Source organism: Molossus molossus, unplaced genomic scaffold, assembly GCF_014108415.1.
Source record: "Molossus molossus isolate mMolMol1 unplaced genomic scaffold, mMolMol1.p scaffold_m16_p_22, whole genome shotgun sequence".
Classification (NCBI taxonomy): Eukaryota; Metazoa; Chordata; class Mammalia; order Chiroptera; family Molossidae; genus Molossus; species Molossus molossus.
In genome coordinates this window covers 24,808,269-24,825,645 of record NW_023425358.1, presented here as the reverse complement: position 1 = coordinate 24,825,645, position 17,377 = coordinate 24,808,269, and the positions used below count along the sequence as shown (strand labels likewise).

General features: G+C 45.6%; 1 protein-coding gene across 2 annotated transcripts in view; it reads left to right on the top strand.

Moving 5' to 3' along the window:
• The first annotated feature begins 875 nt into the window (after positions 1 to 875).
• The window catches only part of GRK3 (G protein-coupled receptor kinase 3), a 108,763-nt gene continuing 92,261 nt past the window's right edge, over positions 876 to 17,377 (top strand). For both annotated transcript variants that reach the window (XM_036276471.1, XM_036276470.1), the window contains exon 1: positions 876 to 1,017. In XM_036276471.1, the coding sequence (XP_036132364.1) occupies positions 905 to 1,017 (113 nt within the window). In that variant the 5' untranslated portion in view covers positions 876 to 904. The remainder of the gene's footprint in view (positions 1,018 to 17,377) is intronic.

Sequence of the window (17,377 nt, the reverse complement as noted above, 5' to 3'; positions counted from 1 at the left end):
TTCCCAGAGACCACTTTCATACCCAAACTCAACCCTCTTGCCTGCCTGCCACGGAGCCGTGACCACCTTGAGTAGACAGCTTCTCCATCAGTGGGATCCCAAAGGGCAGCTCGGCTCCCGGGGTGGGGAGGGGGGCTCGCACCCCACTTTACCCTGATTGGCATGAAACAAGCGACTTTCTCCAGCTGTGGGATTCTCTGCTGAGTTTATGGAGGGATTTCAGGGTCTGGAGGGGGTTTGGGGGCACTGTTTAAGAGCGACCCTGACCGCGGCTTCAGCATCACCTGCGGGGACATTGCTGGGGCCACCCAGACCTGGAGGAATGCTGACTGAACTATCCCGTTTGAGAGCTAGCGTGCCCAGGGCACAGAGACCTCCCCGCTGCCCCTTGGGTGGTGAGCGTGGGGTCCCACCCAAGTCCGACTTGCAGTGGTTCTGGGGGGGAAAGGGGCGTGAGAGCGAGAAGCTAGGGGCGGGAAGTCAGGAGGAGGGGGAGGAGGAGAGGAAGTCCCTCGTGGCCACCCCGCGGGGAGGGCGGGACGGTGCCTGCGGGGACGCAGTCAGGAGGCGAGGGGCGGGAGGGCCTGGCCCGCCAGCCTTGGCGCCGAGGGGCACTGACTGCCGGGCGCGCGCTCCGCGCAGACCCCTCGCGGAAGGGGCGGGGACGGGGGCGCGTGCGCGGGGGGCGGGGCGGGGTGACCCCGGCGGGCGCGAGGCTGCAGCGCGCGCCGGGCACTGAGCGAGGCTCGGGCGGTGCGCGCGCGAGGGTGCGCGCGCGCGGACGGGAGCGCGCGGGGGGGGCTGCCCCGGGGCGGCCCCCCCACGTCGGGGCGCGGCGGGCGGCGGCGGCGGGAGCGCGTCCCGTCCCGGTTCCGAGGAGCCGCCGCCGCCGCCGCTCGCCAACATGGCGGACCTAGAGGCCGTGCTGGCCGATGTCAGCTACCTGATGGCGATGGAAAAGAGCAAGGCGACCCCGGCCGCCCGCGCCAGCAAGAGGATCGTCCTGCCGGAGCCCAGGTACCGGCTCCCCGGGGCCGCGCCGCCGTCCCCCGCGGCCGCCAGCGACCCCCTGCGTCCGGGAGGGTCGGGCGCTCGCTTGCTGCTGCCCCCCGACCTCGGGGGTGGGCGCTGCGGGGCCGGCCTCGCGGTTCCCGTCTCAGAAACGGGCCAGCGGAGAGCTGTTGGGGGCGCTCGGGGAGAGAGCGCCTCAAAGTGCCCTGCACGCACCCAGCACCCAGCGAGGGGCTGGGAGGATGTGGTTGTGACCTTCGTTGGCTCAGTTCCATACTTGTCGACCTTTCTGTCCCATCCCCGTGTCTCAGCCCAGCCCCGTCCCTCTGTTCATCCTTGTTCCACTGCTGTGTTTTCCTCCTGCCCCGTCCCTGTCCCTCTTGCCCCATCTCTGTCACCCCTTCTGCCCCATCCCTATCTTCCCCACCCATCCCCATCCTTATGGTCCCCTTCTGCCCCGTTCCTGTCATTCCCTTGTGCTCCTTCCCGGCCGTTCCTTCCCCGGTTCCTGCTGTCCCCCTTTCCCACTCCATCTCCTCCTCAGCTCCCTCTGGGCTCCTCGGCCAGGGAGCGCAGGCGAAGTACCTTTTGTCCCAGGTACTTAAACTGCACTTTTCAGTGCTTGCTCCCCTTGAGGTCCAGTAGTCCAGTCAGCTTCCTACTCTCCTTTCCTCTCCGTTTAGTGTCCCTAGGCAGTAACGAGTGGATTGTGACCCACTCCATTTTCGTTTTGGTGCTGAGTGTGTCACCTGAGCTGCCTCCCTCAACTTGATCTACTGGTGGCACTTTGTTAACAGATTGAAACAGGACTCACTTAAAAATGCACATCGAATGGGTGATTCCAGACAGGAATTTGTTGTTTAAATGACCAGAGAAGGGCCCCACGGAATTGGGTGAGGCCATACCAAGTTGTCATTTTATCTCGGAAATGATTTATTATTGATGAGCCAGTAAAAGACTTCACCAGTTCATATCCTTAGCACAACCACAGAAAAGATTCTTCATTAGATTATTAGTGAGTTTCTAATAGTGTATCAAAGCATTAGGATTGCATCTGCCCCCCACCCCCAATCCCAGTTTCTTTCCTAATTAACACCAACATGAGTTGTACAGCTTCTTGATGCTAAATAGCTCTTGGTGGAGTTAATGATAAAAAGAGAGACATCTTTTTTTATGGTGAATTTGAAGCTATGCAGTTTTGTAAAATATTGGAATTTACACCAAAGCCATTCTCCATTGGAAAGCATCACTTCTTGAAGCCTTAAGCTCACAAGCTTGTTTCAATGTTACCTTGACATAGGTGGGGGGAAATCTTTTTTTTGATGCTAAGTGATCACTAGATTATTTTTACAGGTCCATTTTATGAGCCCAAGCCTTACAGTATAGAAAATGTCAGCCCCTTTGAGTTATTTGTGGTGAAAAGCCAAATTTTGTAAATGAACACGTGCTTGGTAATTATTTTTGGCTTGCTGGCCCTTCTTAGCCCATGCTCTTGTTGGTTGTACAGGGAGTGCTCTATGAAAAGCAGTGCCAAGCAGTGCCAATCAGGGAAGAGTGCAGACCTTTGGGAGTGTTGTGAAATTAACACCCCTGTTCCATCTGAAGCTCAATGAAAAATCAATGCTATTCAAAATTTCTGGCAAATGGGAAACTAAGTAAAATAACCCCCAAATCAAACCTGAATTTCATTTAAAAAACAAAACAAAACCCAAAAACGGCATTTCTATAGATGTGGTATAAAATGTTAATTCTTTTTTCTCCTGCCTTTCCTACTCTTTGTGAAGGGCAGGGAGCCCTAAGTAAGTAGAGTTTCTATATATAAATTTAATAAATCTTAACTCATGTAGATTTTGGGGGGGGGGGTTGTGTGAGATATATATTATTACTAAAATTAGGAACTTCGGTTTATTTTTTTTCTTATTGTTTCAAACTTAATGTGACTTCTGCTTTTTAGTGTCCTTAAGAACATACTTATGTGCTTGTGGGTATTCACTTCCTGGTATAAATGCCTTTGTTTTAGGTGGTATTCTTTAGTAAGGCTCTTTTCTTTTAAGGCAGAATTAGTGACAGTGAGCATATTTCTTACGACATTTTAGAAATGAGAAATATCAACAGGAGAGTAATTTTAGGAAACAGCTCTTTAGCAATTGATATTCTGTTGCTATTTTTAAAACAGACTCTTGAATTAGGCCATTGGAACCTCCTCCAGGGATCCTAATTTGTTTTGTATTTATCTCAATGGCTTTGCCTTTAGTTTTTGTAACATGACCCTTGACTCAGTAACCACTCCTCTTTGGGCTGTGTTAGGATTCTTGACAGTGAGAGATCAGGTAAAACATCTTGCAGTTTTTCTCTACCACTGGACAGCAGTTACCTGCTGGATTTTGGGGTGGGGATGGAAGATTGGGGGATTTCTAGACATGGTAAGAAAGTTAATTTCACGTTAAAATGCCTCAGCATAATGACTCAAAAAGACTAGTGTGATTTCACTCTTTTGGTAAAGGTTACCGGTCAGATGTTTTCTGGTCAGAGTTTCTCCTTCCTTTTGGAGTGATCTGTGTGATCACCAGTCTTTGGTATTCTTGAAAAAGAGGTTTAGATGTGTAGTTTCAATATCTAAACAAAAAACATAGAACTAGCCACCGGCCCATCACTTGTGACTTTTTATTTCCAGCTAGTTGTTTGAAGTTGCTGTAGTCTTCTGTGTGTGCTTTCTTATTTTAGTTACTTTGCCTCTTCCACAGTTCTAAACAGAAAAGCAACAGAACTAAACAATATCTAGCTATTTAAATGAAACGCTGGGGCTGCATTCCCCTGCTATTTGGGGAGAATCTCAGAAAATGGAACATTCTGCCCAGGGGAGATGTTACTCCTCTGAGACAGCAAGAGGCAACCATTTTGTTATGTTGACACGTTATTCAATTAACGAAGCGGTGAGTGTAAATCCTGTAAAAGCTGACTATTTGTTCAAATTACATATCTGCTTTAGTTTACTGAAACATTTGTTGAGCTAATGACGCTGATAATGGCATCTATTGGGAAGAGTAAACTGGTCCAAGCACTCACTGTGCAGGCCCAGTTAAAAACACTGTCGTTCAGATATGCATGCCAGTTGTCTCAGGCCTCGTTGGAAATACTTTTATTTAACAGGGTCTGTTTCATAAGGCAAGGCCTACAGAGGGCCAACAGCTTAAGTAAGGCCAGGAGTGGTCAAGACAGCTTTGACTGTAGCCTCGTTACTCTTTTAACCTTTTCCAAACAGAATGAAATTCGGTCGACTTGAACTCCCAGGGGGTTGAAAGAGTTTGAGGACCACCAAACCGACCTTTCCCCCGGAGAGCCATTCCTGCTTATGTGGACATTACAGAGTTTGGATCATCAACTGCAAAGCTTGTCCTTTCCAAATACTCGTACAGTATGATAGGAAGGTCTGAAAACAACATTTTAAAGGCTCCTTTTCACTTCCTGGGAGCACTCAGACAGTCCTCGAGGAGATTTGTGATATTGTCTGTAACGTTAATTCAGTACATGGCTGTGGGCCCATTCCTCGGAGCCACACTGTCCCAAGCTGGAAGACAGCCCCTTCCTTCAAGGGACTCACAGTCTGGTGGGTCGCTGTAGTCTTCTGTGTACTTCCTTATCTTGACCCACAGAGTTGGGTCAAGAAAGATGTTTACTGTAAAGTGAATGTCTGCCTCTGTACCTTGGTGAAAAAGAAGCAAGAATGAATGTCTTGAAGCTTCTGTTTCACCGAGGACAAGTAGCATTTGGATGGCTTTCATTAGTCTTTATTCAGAGAACACATCATGCTTGCAGATTGTTTTATGACACATTGCTAATTATTCCCTTTGAAGAGCTATCTATCCATAATATACATAGCAATATGATATGGGAGTCTGTATCTTCCTATTAGTAAAACTGCCATCGGGAATTGATCCAGAGAAGTAGCTGTTTTCTCCTTCCGTGGAAATGGAGTTTCTTTAGTCATTTCCCAAACCCCAATCCGTGAGTGACTGGTGGGTAACTGGAAGTAGTCCTCTCTGTTTCTGGTGTAGCGGTATTCTATGCCTGCCTCTCTGTGCCCCCAGCCTGACTTGGGACTGAAAAGTCAATATTGAAAGAAGAAGAGCCTCCAAGAAGAAAGTACTGTTTAGTGTCGGGAATATTTCTGTGTATGAAGCAGCGGTGATGTTCTTGCTTCTTTTTCACCAAGGTACAGAGGCAGAAGGTAATTTGTTCTGACCTTTCAGTCATTATTTCATTCTTGGTCAGAGCTAATTTGTGCCAGGGACTCGAAGCTGTGTGTAGCTGTCAGTTCTTAGAAATAGATGTTCCAGTGCAATCAGTTTGGGACCTATTTTCTGCCCGAGTCAGGCACCGTGAGGTGCCTTGAATTGCCAGCCCGTTTAGAGCTCTGTGAGGTCCAGGCAGCCCCATCTGTTACACGCACCGTCTTAGAGTCAGCTTCTTGAAAGCGCCTTCTCAGCACATTGAATTTGGCTCTGCCAAACATCTGTTTGCACAAGGATGGGAACTTTTGGGTCAGGGACCAAGGCTTGCAGAAGGGAAGACTGGGTCTTCACCAGTCGGTGGCTGGCCTGCAGACTTGGACATTCAGAGTCGTAGAGAGCAGGACGCTGGGGTCCCTGGAGCCCTGACAAGGGAAAGAGAACTTGAACTTCTGTGAAGCAGCAATATAACTACCGCTTATTGAGAGTTTACCTTCCACCAGGCAGTTTGCAAATTGGCACGTTTGTTCCCCCAGCGTTGTCAGGGAAGCAGCATCAGCCCCATTTGAGGAGCAGGTGCTCAGGGAGGCTAAGGAGCTCGCCCAGGTGGCAGCTGAACTTGGCCAAGGTTTCCCTGAATCCAGGTCGTCTGGACCTGGCTGTGCCTTCTCATGAACGTGAATTGTGAATACCCATCCACCCCTCTTATTTTGCAAAGAATGGACAGAATAGCGATACAGTTTTTTTGGGGGGGAGATTGGGGAAACATCCTTTTCCGGCTGTCTCCATGGGCTGTGGTGCGGACGGTCCTCAGACACTGATAGAGCAGCCAGCCCCGCAGGACTCACGGAAACAGTAATTATGACTAAGTGAGCAGCGTTTGTTCCTTATTTCCCATGAGGAGCTCGAGGGTTAAATGCCTGTTCTCTTTAATACAAGAAGTGCAGTCCTGCTGCTGTTAATGAGAAATTGTATAACATAGACCGCTTCTCCCCCTGCCGCCCCTCCAGCCTCCAAACAGCATTTCTACAGTTAAGGGAAAAGGGCAGTTCAGGCTCACCCCCAGAAATCTCCATTTCTGGAGAAAAGATAAACAATATTTTCGGCCTGATTTGCAATAAAAATGACTTTCCATTCAAATAACCTTCCTTTGTTAATAAAACGATGTATTTGGAGGCTGCTGTAAGAGAAAATGTATTTCGTGTGCAGGATGGTGTTGTCTGGCCTTATTCTCTGGGCATCGGCCTCGGGTAAATGGAAAATGATTAAGTTAGCAACTTTTACTTTATTGCTAAGTCATTTGTATGGTAAGTAATTTGCATGCTAATGAGGCTGGATGTCCCAGACCTGCCTCGGAGGCTTCTTCTGTTTCTTGCTTTCTTATTCTTCCCGATTTTTATTATTGATTAGGAGGAGGAACCCCTGGGTCTTTATTGATTGCTGTAGGGGCCTAAAATGCAGGAGAAGTAATACCTTGGCTCTTTACTCATATCCTGTAAATGTTTCTTCTAATTTGGGAAGTCTTCTTTTAGCTCGGTGAGCTTCTGCTTCGGTGTGGACCGTAAGCGTATTCTAATACTTTGTATCGGACATTGTAGGAAAAGCCCATTAGAAAATTCAGTGAAAATATTTTTGCAGTTCAAGTGCTTTGTGATTGGTGGTTTGTAAGAGTCAGCCTTGACCCAGCCTTGGGCCTGAACTCTTGTTTGCTACCATTTTCTCCTTTCAGGGTCTCAGGAGCAGGAAAAGGTGACTCTGAAAGCAGCCAGGCCAGACCTTCATCCTTAGAAAACTTGAAGGCCAGTTGGCATCACTGGCCCCTCATTTTCCTGTGCCCTCCTTCCTGTCCGGTGTCACACTATAGTGAAAGAGGAAGTTCTAGATTAGGAACCAGGAAACATGGACCTGATTCCACTGGCAACTTGCCACAGGTCCTCGGTAAGTCACTTAAATGCCCTGTGTTCAATTTCCCATCTGTACAATGTGATATCTATTCATTTCTGACCCTAAAGTGTCCCAGTAAAAATCTTGGTCTCTCGTGAGCATTCTCTATCCATACAATACATTTGTGAACAGGAGAGAACACTAATTTCAAACACAGATAACTCAAGAGAAAATGACTGGAAGAAATAGTATAGATGATTTTCTAAAAACTACCCCATGGGTGGAGGGGTGGTGGTTGTCGGGACTGTATGCAGTACAAGGTATAACCCCTTCGGAAAGCACAGGGTTGCAGCAGGTACGAGGCAGTGTTGCACGGGGACCGTTGTGCCATGTGCTCCGAGGGACAGGTTCAGGAGGCAGGACTTCTGAAAAGTTGAATCGTTGACAGGTCAGGGAAGAGCACATGTTGACCTTAGACCCATAAGTTGGTGAATTTCCCAGATTTCTTCTCAGTTTTCTTCCTCGAGCTCTGTTGTGGCTATGTGTCTAGAACCTTCTACACATGGTGCCTCACTTGGTAACTATTCTTTCTTCCCTTCCTCTCCCATTTCTTTTTCTCTCCCTTCCTCCCTTCCTCCCTTCTCTTCTCCATCCATCCATCCATCCATCCATCCATCCATCCATCCATCCATCCACCTGTTTAGCCATCCATCTGGCTCTGGGCTCTGTTGGCTTCTGTCTGAGTTCACAAGCATTCTATGCTTACATATAGATAGCGAAGCAATTAGAGTTGACTCATCCCCCAGAGGTCTTTGCTTCAGTAAAACAAATCAAAAATCATCATCTAAAAGCAGCAGGCCTCAATGTATTGAGCATAAGGCAATTCATTCTAGTCTTCCTTAGACATCAGACAGATTGCATATTACTAACATAAATCGTAGTATCTCCTGTTTGAAATGCTCTTGGATGACAGCCAGTCTAGTCATGCAATGGGTGGGTGACTTCCCTCTCTAACCTCCAGGGTCATCTCTGAGGAGCATCTTTGGAAGCTCTGTGGTGTTAGAAAGTTCTCTTGTAAATCATTCCACGCACTGATCTCTCACTATCATTTTGTGGTCATGCAAAACAAGTTTGCTCCCCTCCACGGGGAGATCTTCCAGCCCTTGAAGGCAGCTACCCTCACCGTTTATGGGAAGCTGTGCGCCCTTCCATCTGTCATTCCTCATGTTATGCTGAAGTCTGCACACTCTGGGATCTCTGCTCCTCAGTCTGAATGTTATCTGGCGAAGTGAGAACGTTAAAATTTATGAAGACTACAAAGATCTCCATAAAACTGTAATCCATTTAGTGATGGCAAAACCAGTAACAAACCCTATTTCAAGTGTGTGGTCGAGTTCCTATGAAATTCCACTATAGGGAGAAACCTTTTGGTTCCTCAGATGATTTAAAATTCATTTCAGCAGTTTCATAAGGGGAGTCGTGTTCCCATTGGTCAGAGTCTGGAAGCTGGGCCTGGGCTGCAGGTGTCGTATGACAATGGTATTTGCCGAGTGCCAAGTAAGTGCTAGGCGTGTATCATTTTTAGATCATGAGCGAAAACATTTTAGGAAGACAGCGAGCTTTCACTGTGTGGAAGTCTTCCCGTTGGGGGTTTCAGGGTGTGTGTTTCACGTAGGCAAAGACGCGCAGCTCCGTTTGCTGGGAAGCCGGCAGTCTCCTTTCTCAGCAGCACAACTTTCCTGACCGGCCCGGGTTTCTGCTGTGTGTGACCAAGTCAGCCCGCTGCTTCTGTTATCTTATCAGGAAGATAACTCTGCTTATACTTTCAGGCTGTTTCTTCTAAATTTTCTGTATCTGTATCGCTTTTGATAAGGGTTTAAGTTAAAAATGAACCCGGAGTTGCACAGCTGGGGAATGCTGCAGACTTTCACTTGGCCTTGTGACTGTCAGAGGCCGTGAAGACATGTTAGTGTCTTTAAATCATACGAGGCTTCTGCTCTTTGGTATGGGGGTGTCCTACTCCAGTTAGGAATGGAACGAACCCTGATGGGTGAGGTCATGGGACTGGAATGCACGTCTTTAATGGGTCTCCCTTGTTTGCACCTGCATTTGCTATTTCTTTTCTTATCACTGGGAAAGGAATTATGCAATGACTCTTGTCATGACAACAAGAAGTATGGAGTGTCAAGTTTTTGTGCTCTTTGTATTTCTTTTCTTATATAATAATGACGCCCTAACTGGCAAAGGAATTATGCAATGACTCTTGTCATGACAACATGAAGTATGGAGTGTTGAGTTTTTGTGCTCTTTGTTTTCCATTTGGGACTTGCCTCGTTCTGTTTCGTCTTTAGCGGCAGCGGAGGGCAGCTTGCTATGTATGCACAACATCCCAAGTAGACTTGGTCTAGAAGGGAAAGGTGTTTTCTGCACAGTAGCAATTTCTAAGTAATGAATGAGAGATACTGTGTCAATGAGCCCCTCCCCCCTCTGGAAAAACAGTTTTTGTGGTCAGGGATTTCTTACTTGTATTAATTGTGTTGTTGTTTAGGTTCATGTGGAAAATCAGCTAGTCTGTCTGTGTTTCTGTCCTTTAAATCAAGTGACCTGCTTTATGAGGGATTGATGTTTTAAATTATTTTTAAAAATCAGGTTACTCTCTATATATTTTTTAAAAATCTTATTTTTATCTGGTCATTTCATCCTGGAAAAGTTGAATGAGGTAGATGTGGGAACTCCTTCACCGGAGATTGGAGTTTCGGGTCAAGCATGTGGCTTATGGTCGTCTCATGACTGTGGGGTCGGATGCAGACGGCGGAGTAGGCAGCAGGGCCAGATTCTTCCCTGTTCAAACTCATCTCCCCGGCCCTCAGGAAACTTTCTCCAGAACCGGCGTTGAGCTCGGATCAGGAGCGAAAGGATCGTGATGGCAGACCAACGTGTTGGACTTAACGTTTAGGTCTGTGTATGAGTGTAACTTAAACCCAGTGACATCTGCTACCTTATTTTATATTTATGCGATAGATTTCAATTTAGAGAGAGGAAAAAAAAACTGCCACCAATACTTGTGTATAGTGCTTTATATGTATGAACTTTTTTAGTTCTTACAATTTTCCATAGTAAGTAGAAATTTAAAAACGAGAGAAATTATTCTAGACTTGTCTACGTGGAGACGTTGAGAGGGATGCTTTGTTTATTTGGGGAACACTGGCTCTCTCCTGAGACACCAGTGTCTTTCCAGTGGTCCTGGGGGCGGCCCTGAGCGTTTAGACTCGAACGCTCGCTTTTCTCGCTCTTCTGAGTATCTCTGTCTCTCATGGTGAAATCCACACCAGTCAGCCTAGTCCGCCTGACCAACCCGTTCTCCTAGAGGCTGGTGGTTCTTATTTTAAAATTAAAGACCTTTTTAAGAACCTGTGAAGCTAGAGTCTCCCACACTCCCCATAACACACGAACTCCCATAAGATTATCTGAAATGTCACATTTGCTACTTTACACTCAACACTAGCTCTCCTAGGAGCCTAGATGCCCGAAGTCTGAGTGAGCAGAGCACTGCCTCCCCCCCGCCCCCCCCCCCCGGCCTCCACAAGGTGCCACATCCAGCACCGGCAGTGACCAGATGGGTCAGAAGGGTCTAGCCTGTAGCCTGGCAGCTGGAGCTGGGACCATGTCATCTCTGCCTGGGGTGGCTTTACACTGGGTGCGAAATACTTGAATTCCTGCCAGTGTGTGGCGGCGGTGTGGGCTTGTCTGCTTGTTTCCCCGTTTCCTGTTCTCGTTGCTGGGTGGCCTCTCCTGGGTATGATAATACAGTCACCGAAGCCACAGCCAGGGCTGGCCGGCTCTGGAGCCTTGGGCATTTCTCTGCCCTTTGTGTTACTTATTGATTTAAACATTTTATTCTCAGAAGCCAAACTTCTTTCCTTATTTTCAGATTCTTGGGAACATCTCCACAGCATTCATCATCTCCATTTTAGAAGGAGGAAGTTCAGGTTCAGAAAGAAGCTAATTCCTCCAGGTCCCATTGATAGCAGAGGGTACAGCTGAGCCTCAGTGCAGATTCTGTGCGTCTGAATAGACACCTGCAGACTGTCTTTTGCCATGTAAATCACCTTACAGAAGAGGGTTCCTAGATTTGGGTAGAGGAACATGTCCTTTTCAGATGTTACTAACCTAATTTGCAAATGCATTGTCTCTATTCAGTAAAGGGTTATCATCTACAGGGACCTGAACAGGTGCTCCAGTAGCTTACATATAATTTTCCTGGAGATGTTGATTTAACAGTAAATATATGGATAATTTCTTCAGAGATAAGATGTCAGCACTTCCATGTTAGGTAGCAGGATTTGTCAATAATGATGGCATTGGTACAAACTGAGAGAAGCTACGTGTCAGGTTCTTAATATTTTCTTACCCCAAACTTTGTTTTGTAATTTCACATGCACCTTTATCCTAAAAAATGGAAATTCCTGTCTCTCCCCGTCACCAGGTAGATGGGTATCCTTGGCCCAAACATACTTGTCAGTTACTTTCAATACATAAAGACTTTTCTATGTTGAACTTGATAAGGTCGTTAGTGGTACATTCGAAGTTGTGATAGAAACTTAATGAGACACGTTGCATATTTAACCTTCACACAGAAAGGTGGTTGAGGGAATATCGGGTGCAGTTCTGTTTGTCAGGACACGTTAGTGAACCCATTCACAACTGGCCTTCTTCACCTAGTGGGACGTGTTCAGCTTTGCCTTGTTAGTAACGTACAGATGAATCCCAGCGTTTTGAATGGCTGCTTGATGTGCCATAAAATCATTCTTTACCTGCCCCGTGCTCAGAGTCACAAGCGCTGATGCAGTGAAGGTGCTCACCTGTGCAGCTTTGCACCTGTGTTCTGTAGCATTGACGCCCCCCCTCCCCCGCCCCAGGTAAATAAGATACAGCCATTTGCAGTTTTGCTAGATGATGCCAGATTGTCCTCTGTATTTTTAAGGCTAAGTAGAGCTGCATTCAGGAGTCTTAATGGTATTATTTAAAGTTACTTCATGTAGACTATAGAGACCGCTGGGTAATAAGAATTAAGATCTTAACTGTAAATGGAGAGATATATGGGTACAAGACAAGAGCTAAGTCAAAACCCTGTAAGGTTATACTTGAATTGGAAAGTCATTTTAAATTCATGATCCCCCCCTCCCCCCATTTCAAATATATGTGTTTATCATCTCTAGCTATGGAGAAGCCCAAGAAAGAACTGCGGTCCGTCTCAATGGACACCCACACGACCGCACTGCCTCGCGCTGCGGCCAGGGGCTGGGCCAGGAGCCTGGAACCTCTGTGTTCTGTTGTGTCAGAAAGCAAAGGAGCCATTCAGGGGGGGGGGGGCAACGTATCTCACAAACGCAGAGGCCGGGAGAATCCCTTCTGGCCCAAGGTGGGGCAATTTGAACATTGGAAGGATACCGCTGCAATTGATTCAAGTACTCTGTATCTATTCTGACCCTTGTGGTAAGCAGAATAATGGCCCCCTAAAATGTCCTTGCCCTAACCCCCAGAACCTGTGAATATGTTAGATACATGGCAAGAGGGTAGGTTGCAGATGCAATTACGGTAGCTAATGTGCCGACTTGAAGATAAAGAGATTATCCTGGGTTCTGGGTGGTCCCAGTGTATGAAAGGCAATGTCAGGGTGACGGAGCAGAGAAGGAGTTGACCTGCTGGTGCTGGCTTGAGGGTAGAGTGGGGGCCATGGCTAAGGGATGTGAGTGGTAAGGAGATGGATTTGACCCTAGAGCCTCCTCTAGGCACACAGCACTGCGACACTTCGATCGCAGCCCGGCAAGACCCGTTTCAGGCTTTGGCCCGCACATCTGTAAGATAATAAATGTCTGTTGTTTTAAGCCACCAAGGTGGCAGTAAAATGTTACATCAGCAATAGAAAGATAATATACATGGGCTTCCATAAAAGAGCTCCCCAAACAAACAGGAAAACAAAACTCCTTATTGATCACCGTTGGTAGTAAAAGTAGGGCACCAGCTCTGTCTCTGAATAGTGACGATCAAAAAGGTAAAGAATTAAGCATCTCTCTTGCCTTTCCTGTAAGAACTACATTTAGAGTAACCCAAAAGTTCTGGTTGATGGAGGCTAATTCTTCTGCAGAAGAATAACAAACTGAATTTTTAAAAAATAAATGTTTTATTGATTTTTAAGGGAGAGAGAGAAACATTAATGTGAGAGAAACATCAGTCGGCCGCCTCCTGCATGCCCCTTACTGGGGATCGGGCCCACAGCCTGGGCATGTGCCCTGACCCAGAATTGTAGTGGTGGCTTCTTGGTGCATGGAAGGACGCTCAGTCTGCTGAGCCACACCGGCCAGGCACCAACTGAATTTTTGAAGACATAGTCACATCACTAAGAAGAAATCACTATGTGCCTCCTTAGATGAGGCAGTGTGAAGTATCCAGACCATCTACAGAGTGTTCCTGTCCCCCCAAAGTGGACTTGAATAGAATTAGGTCTTTGGAGATCACTTTCAGCTTAGAGGAAGTATGGAGATAGGGCAGCAGAGGAGGAAGCAGACAGACTGGAAAGGGAGCCATCCATGCTGTCTTGGTTTCCTCCCCAAGTCTCTGGTGTGAAGATAAAATGTGGGTGGTGGGGCGAGGAGGGTGCTCTAAATTAAAGCAGGTTTAAGGGATATAACAATCAAATGAATGTGTGATCTTGATTAGATTCTAATTCCACCAACTGCACCAAGTGAGAAAATCTGGATATTTGACTAGGAACTGGGTATTAGATCTTCAGGAGATATTATTATTTCCAGGATGGGGTAGGGAAGGGAAAGTGGATTGTGTTTATGTAAAGAAAATGTCCATAATTTTTAGAAATGCAAATAGAAGTAGTAAGGGTAAAATGACATGTAGTCTGAGGTTTGCTTTGAGAAATGGGGGGAAAGTTGGGGAGGTAAAAGTCGCAGACTAAAATCTTAATAACTGTTAGGACATGTTGAATGACAGTTAAAGGGGTTCACTATACTCTGCTCTTTTGCATGTTGGAAACATTTTTATAACAAATTTTGAAAGCAGCAGAGCAGATGGGTGTGTATGAGGATCACAGCCTTGTTCTTGCTGGGCTGATGAAAACGTGAGGGTCCCAGCGTCCCTGTAAGGGCACCAGTGACTTAGGGTCCATCTCTGACAGCTTCGCACGCAGACGCAAAGCGTGCTGCAGCTCTAGTAACGCAGGCCGAAGGGAGGAGGGTGCGCTTACCCGAAACTGCGTCATCAAAACAGACCCCACGACAGTGATTGTGAAGAAGCGGGTAGAGTTGTCATTTGCAACCCGAGTCCTGAGTAATCCCAGCAGTGTAGACGGAGTCACAGCCTCTAGCCCCGAAGACTTCTCCCAGAAGGTTGAGGGAATGAGGCAAGAGGATGCAGAGGAAAGAGGGCGTAGTAGACAAGAAACTAAAAAATCGTATGCGTTTACTCCGAGCACATATGACCTCCCTGGACTTTATGCAGTGATGAGTATCTGTTCAGTCATAGCTCTGATGTTTAAATTAAGCAGGAAAAAATAATACCCCGTGTTATGTAAGGTGGTCTCCCCTCTAAGTATAATTGCCTCATAAAACTGTGCAATGTAAGTCCCTCTTCCTAAAATTACTCTGACAGTTTTCTATTTCTAAGTTATTTGAATATTAATTTGTCCAAGCATTTCAAAATAATTACTGTAAAATAAATGTTTTTTAATGTGTTGCTCTAAACCAGAGCTCACTGACTAATTACCAACTAGACCAGTATGAAGGAAAACAAAACTCTGTTCAGAGAAGTCAAGGAAAACCTGAATACATGGAGGGTGTGGAGGTAGTTCTGGACAGGGAGCCTCCATACTGGGCCGGATAGAGGAGCGGTGTCCCGGTTCCTGAGACCATCGGAAATGTGTGTTTTCCGATGGTCTTAGGCGACCCCAGTGAAAGGGTCACGACCCACAGGTTGAGAACCGCTGTGCTAAGGAGTTTGGACAGTTGGGTCAAAGAGAGGCCCTTGATGTCTTTTACATGAAATGATTACATGAAAAATGGCTCTTGGAAGCCGGGAGGATGCTCCAGCTCTCCCATGGACTCCGCATGCCTGTGATCCTCCCTCCCCCGGTGCTCATTTCACACGGACAGCAGCGCCGCTGTAGAATGAAGCTGCTTATGCATTGTTGCGGATTCAAAGGTATTTTGATAATGAGTGAATGGATTCTCAAGTGATTACTGTAACCAATTTGAAGGGACGGTTTAGATCATGAAGTTTTAGTAGCTTTGATTGAGTAAACTGATGACCCCGTACATTTGTTCACCCTTCAGATGGCATCTGTCTGGGGATGACTTTTGTATCTGATGACAGGTCTTTTTGACCAGTGTTACATATCACTTTAATATCAGGTAATACATGGCCAAGGAAAAGACATTAGAAACATGATGTGGACTGTCAAAATATTGTAGGAAGAAAACACAAAGGAATTCACGGTTAGCTTAATTGGGTTGTGATCTTTTGAATGTAAATGGTCTCCTGCTGAATTGCCTAATGATATGTAAATTATATGCAAGACTTTTCTGCCAAAGATCTGGTGAACCCAGGAAACTTGAGAAAAATCGACATTAAATTGTACCAGATATTTTTCTTTTACAGACCTCTTCAGAGTCTATCTGGCAGAGATTTGTGGTTTTCAACCTAGTGGTAAAGTTTTTATTGTGATTTTGGATAATATAGCTCTCTTTTGGGTGTTTAATGAATAGTTAGTGGGAAATATTTAGTAACTACATATGAAAGAAAGCAATTTCCTTTTGGGGGAATTGAATGTTGGTGTGACTTCTTAGTCATCTTATCTTTGAACACAATCTGCCTGCTGGGTTTCTAGGTCAGTAGTGATAACTCATTTGTAGAGTGCTTCTAACAAAGCATTCTCACCGTCTGGCTTGATCTTCCCAACTCTTTTTAGGTGAAATGTTATGTTATTTGAAATGTTTGTTTAATTGCATTTTATTTTGTACATTAGAATAAAACAGAATTAAACCTCATATAGAATATAGAGGCTGTTAATCAGGGGAGTTATCTAGCTATGTCATAAGTATGGTAGTTTCTCCGCTAGTAAGGTATGGAAATTCAACTTAGATTACCCATTCTTTGGCCAGGAGAGAGCAGATATCTGGTAGCTAGTACTTTAATCACAATAGCAATAGAAAAAATATAAAAATTACTATAAAAATTGATTATACTTACCTTGTGTTTCTATAGCAGGACCCCAATAGGTCACGACAGGTAGAGTTGATATATCTCCAGCAAGTTGATATTTAAACACACACACACACACACACACATGCACACACATTAGGTTAAACAAACAAACATTAGACCTCCCATCAATATATAAGGTACTGCATACAGTATTTATGCTTTCTTTGGATGAGGAGGTATAAACAGTAATGGTCCAGGAATCTGGAGGCCAGAATTTTATTTTTAAAAAACTTTCTGTAATGACAACTGCAAACATGTACAGAGGACAAGGGAATGAAGTTGATGTAGCCATCACTCAGCTTCGTCAGTTATCAGCATATTACCAATTAAAAAAGTTTTTTTTTTCTTCATTGATGTTAGAGAGAGAAAGGGAGAGGGAGAGAGAGAGAGAGAGAGACATCGATGAGAGAGAACATCAATTGGCCGCCTCCTGCATGTCCCCCACTGGGAATCAGGCCCACAGCCTGGGCATGTGCCCTGACTGGAAATCGAACTGGCAACCTCTTGGTGCGTGGGTCGACGCTCAACCACTGAGCCACACTGGCCGGGAGCACATTACTGATTTTCTTGCATCCATACCTCCCAGTTCGCTTTAGATTATTCTGAAGCATAGCCAGACAGGATGTATAATTTAATCTGTAGATACTTCTGCATGTTCTCCTAGAAGATAAGAACTCTTTTAAAATACCAAAACATAAGCATAATACATTGCTGCTGCTAAAAGGTAATGCTTCCTTAATATCATCAAATGTTCAATCTGTATTCACATTTCTTTAATTTTTACAAGATTTTTGTATTTGAATTGAGTTTTCAATAAGGTCCATACTCCCTGATTGCTATTTCTTAAAGTCCTTTTTGAACTGTAGGTTTTCCCTTTGAAATTTTTTGTTAAGGAAACCAGGTCATCTTTTGTATAGTTTTCCATACCTAGGAATTTGCTGATTGCATCCTTGTGTTATGATAATAAAACAAACAAAAGC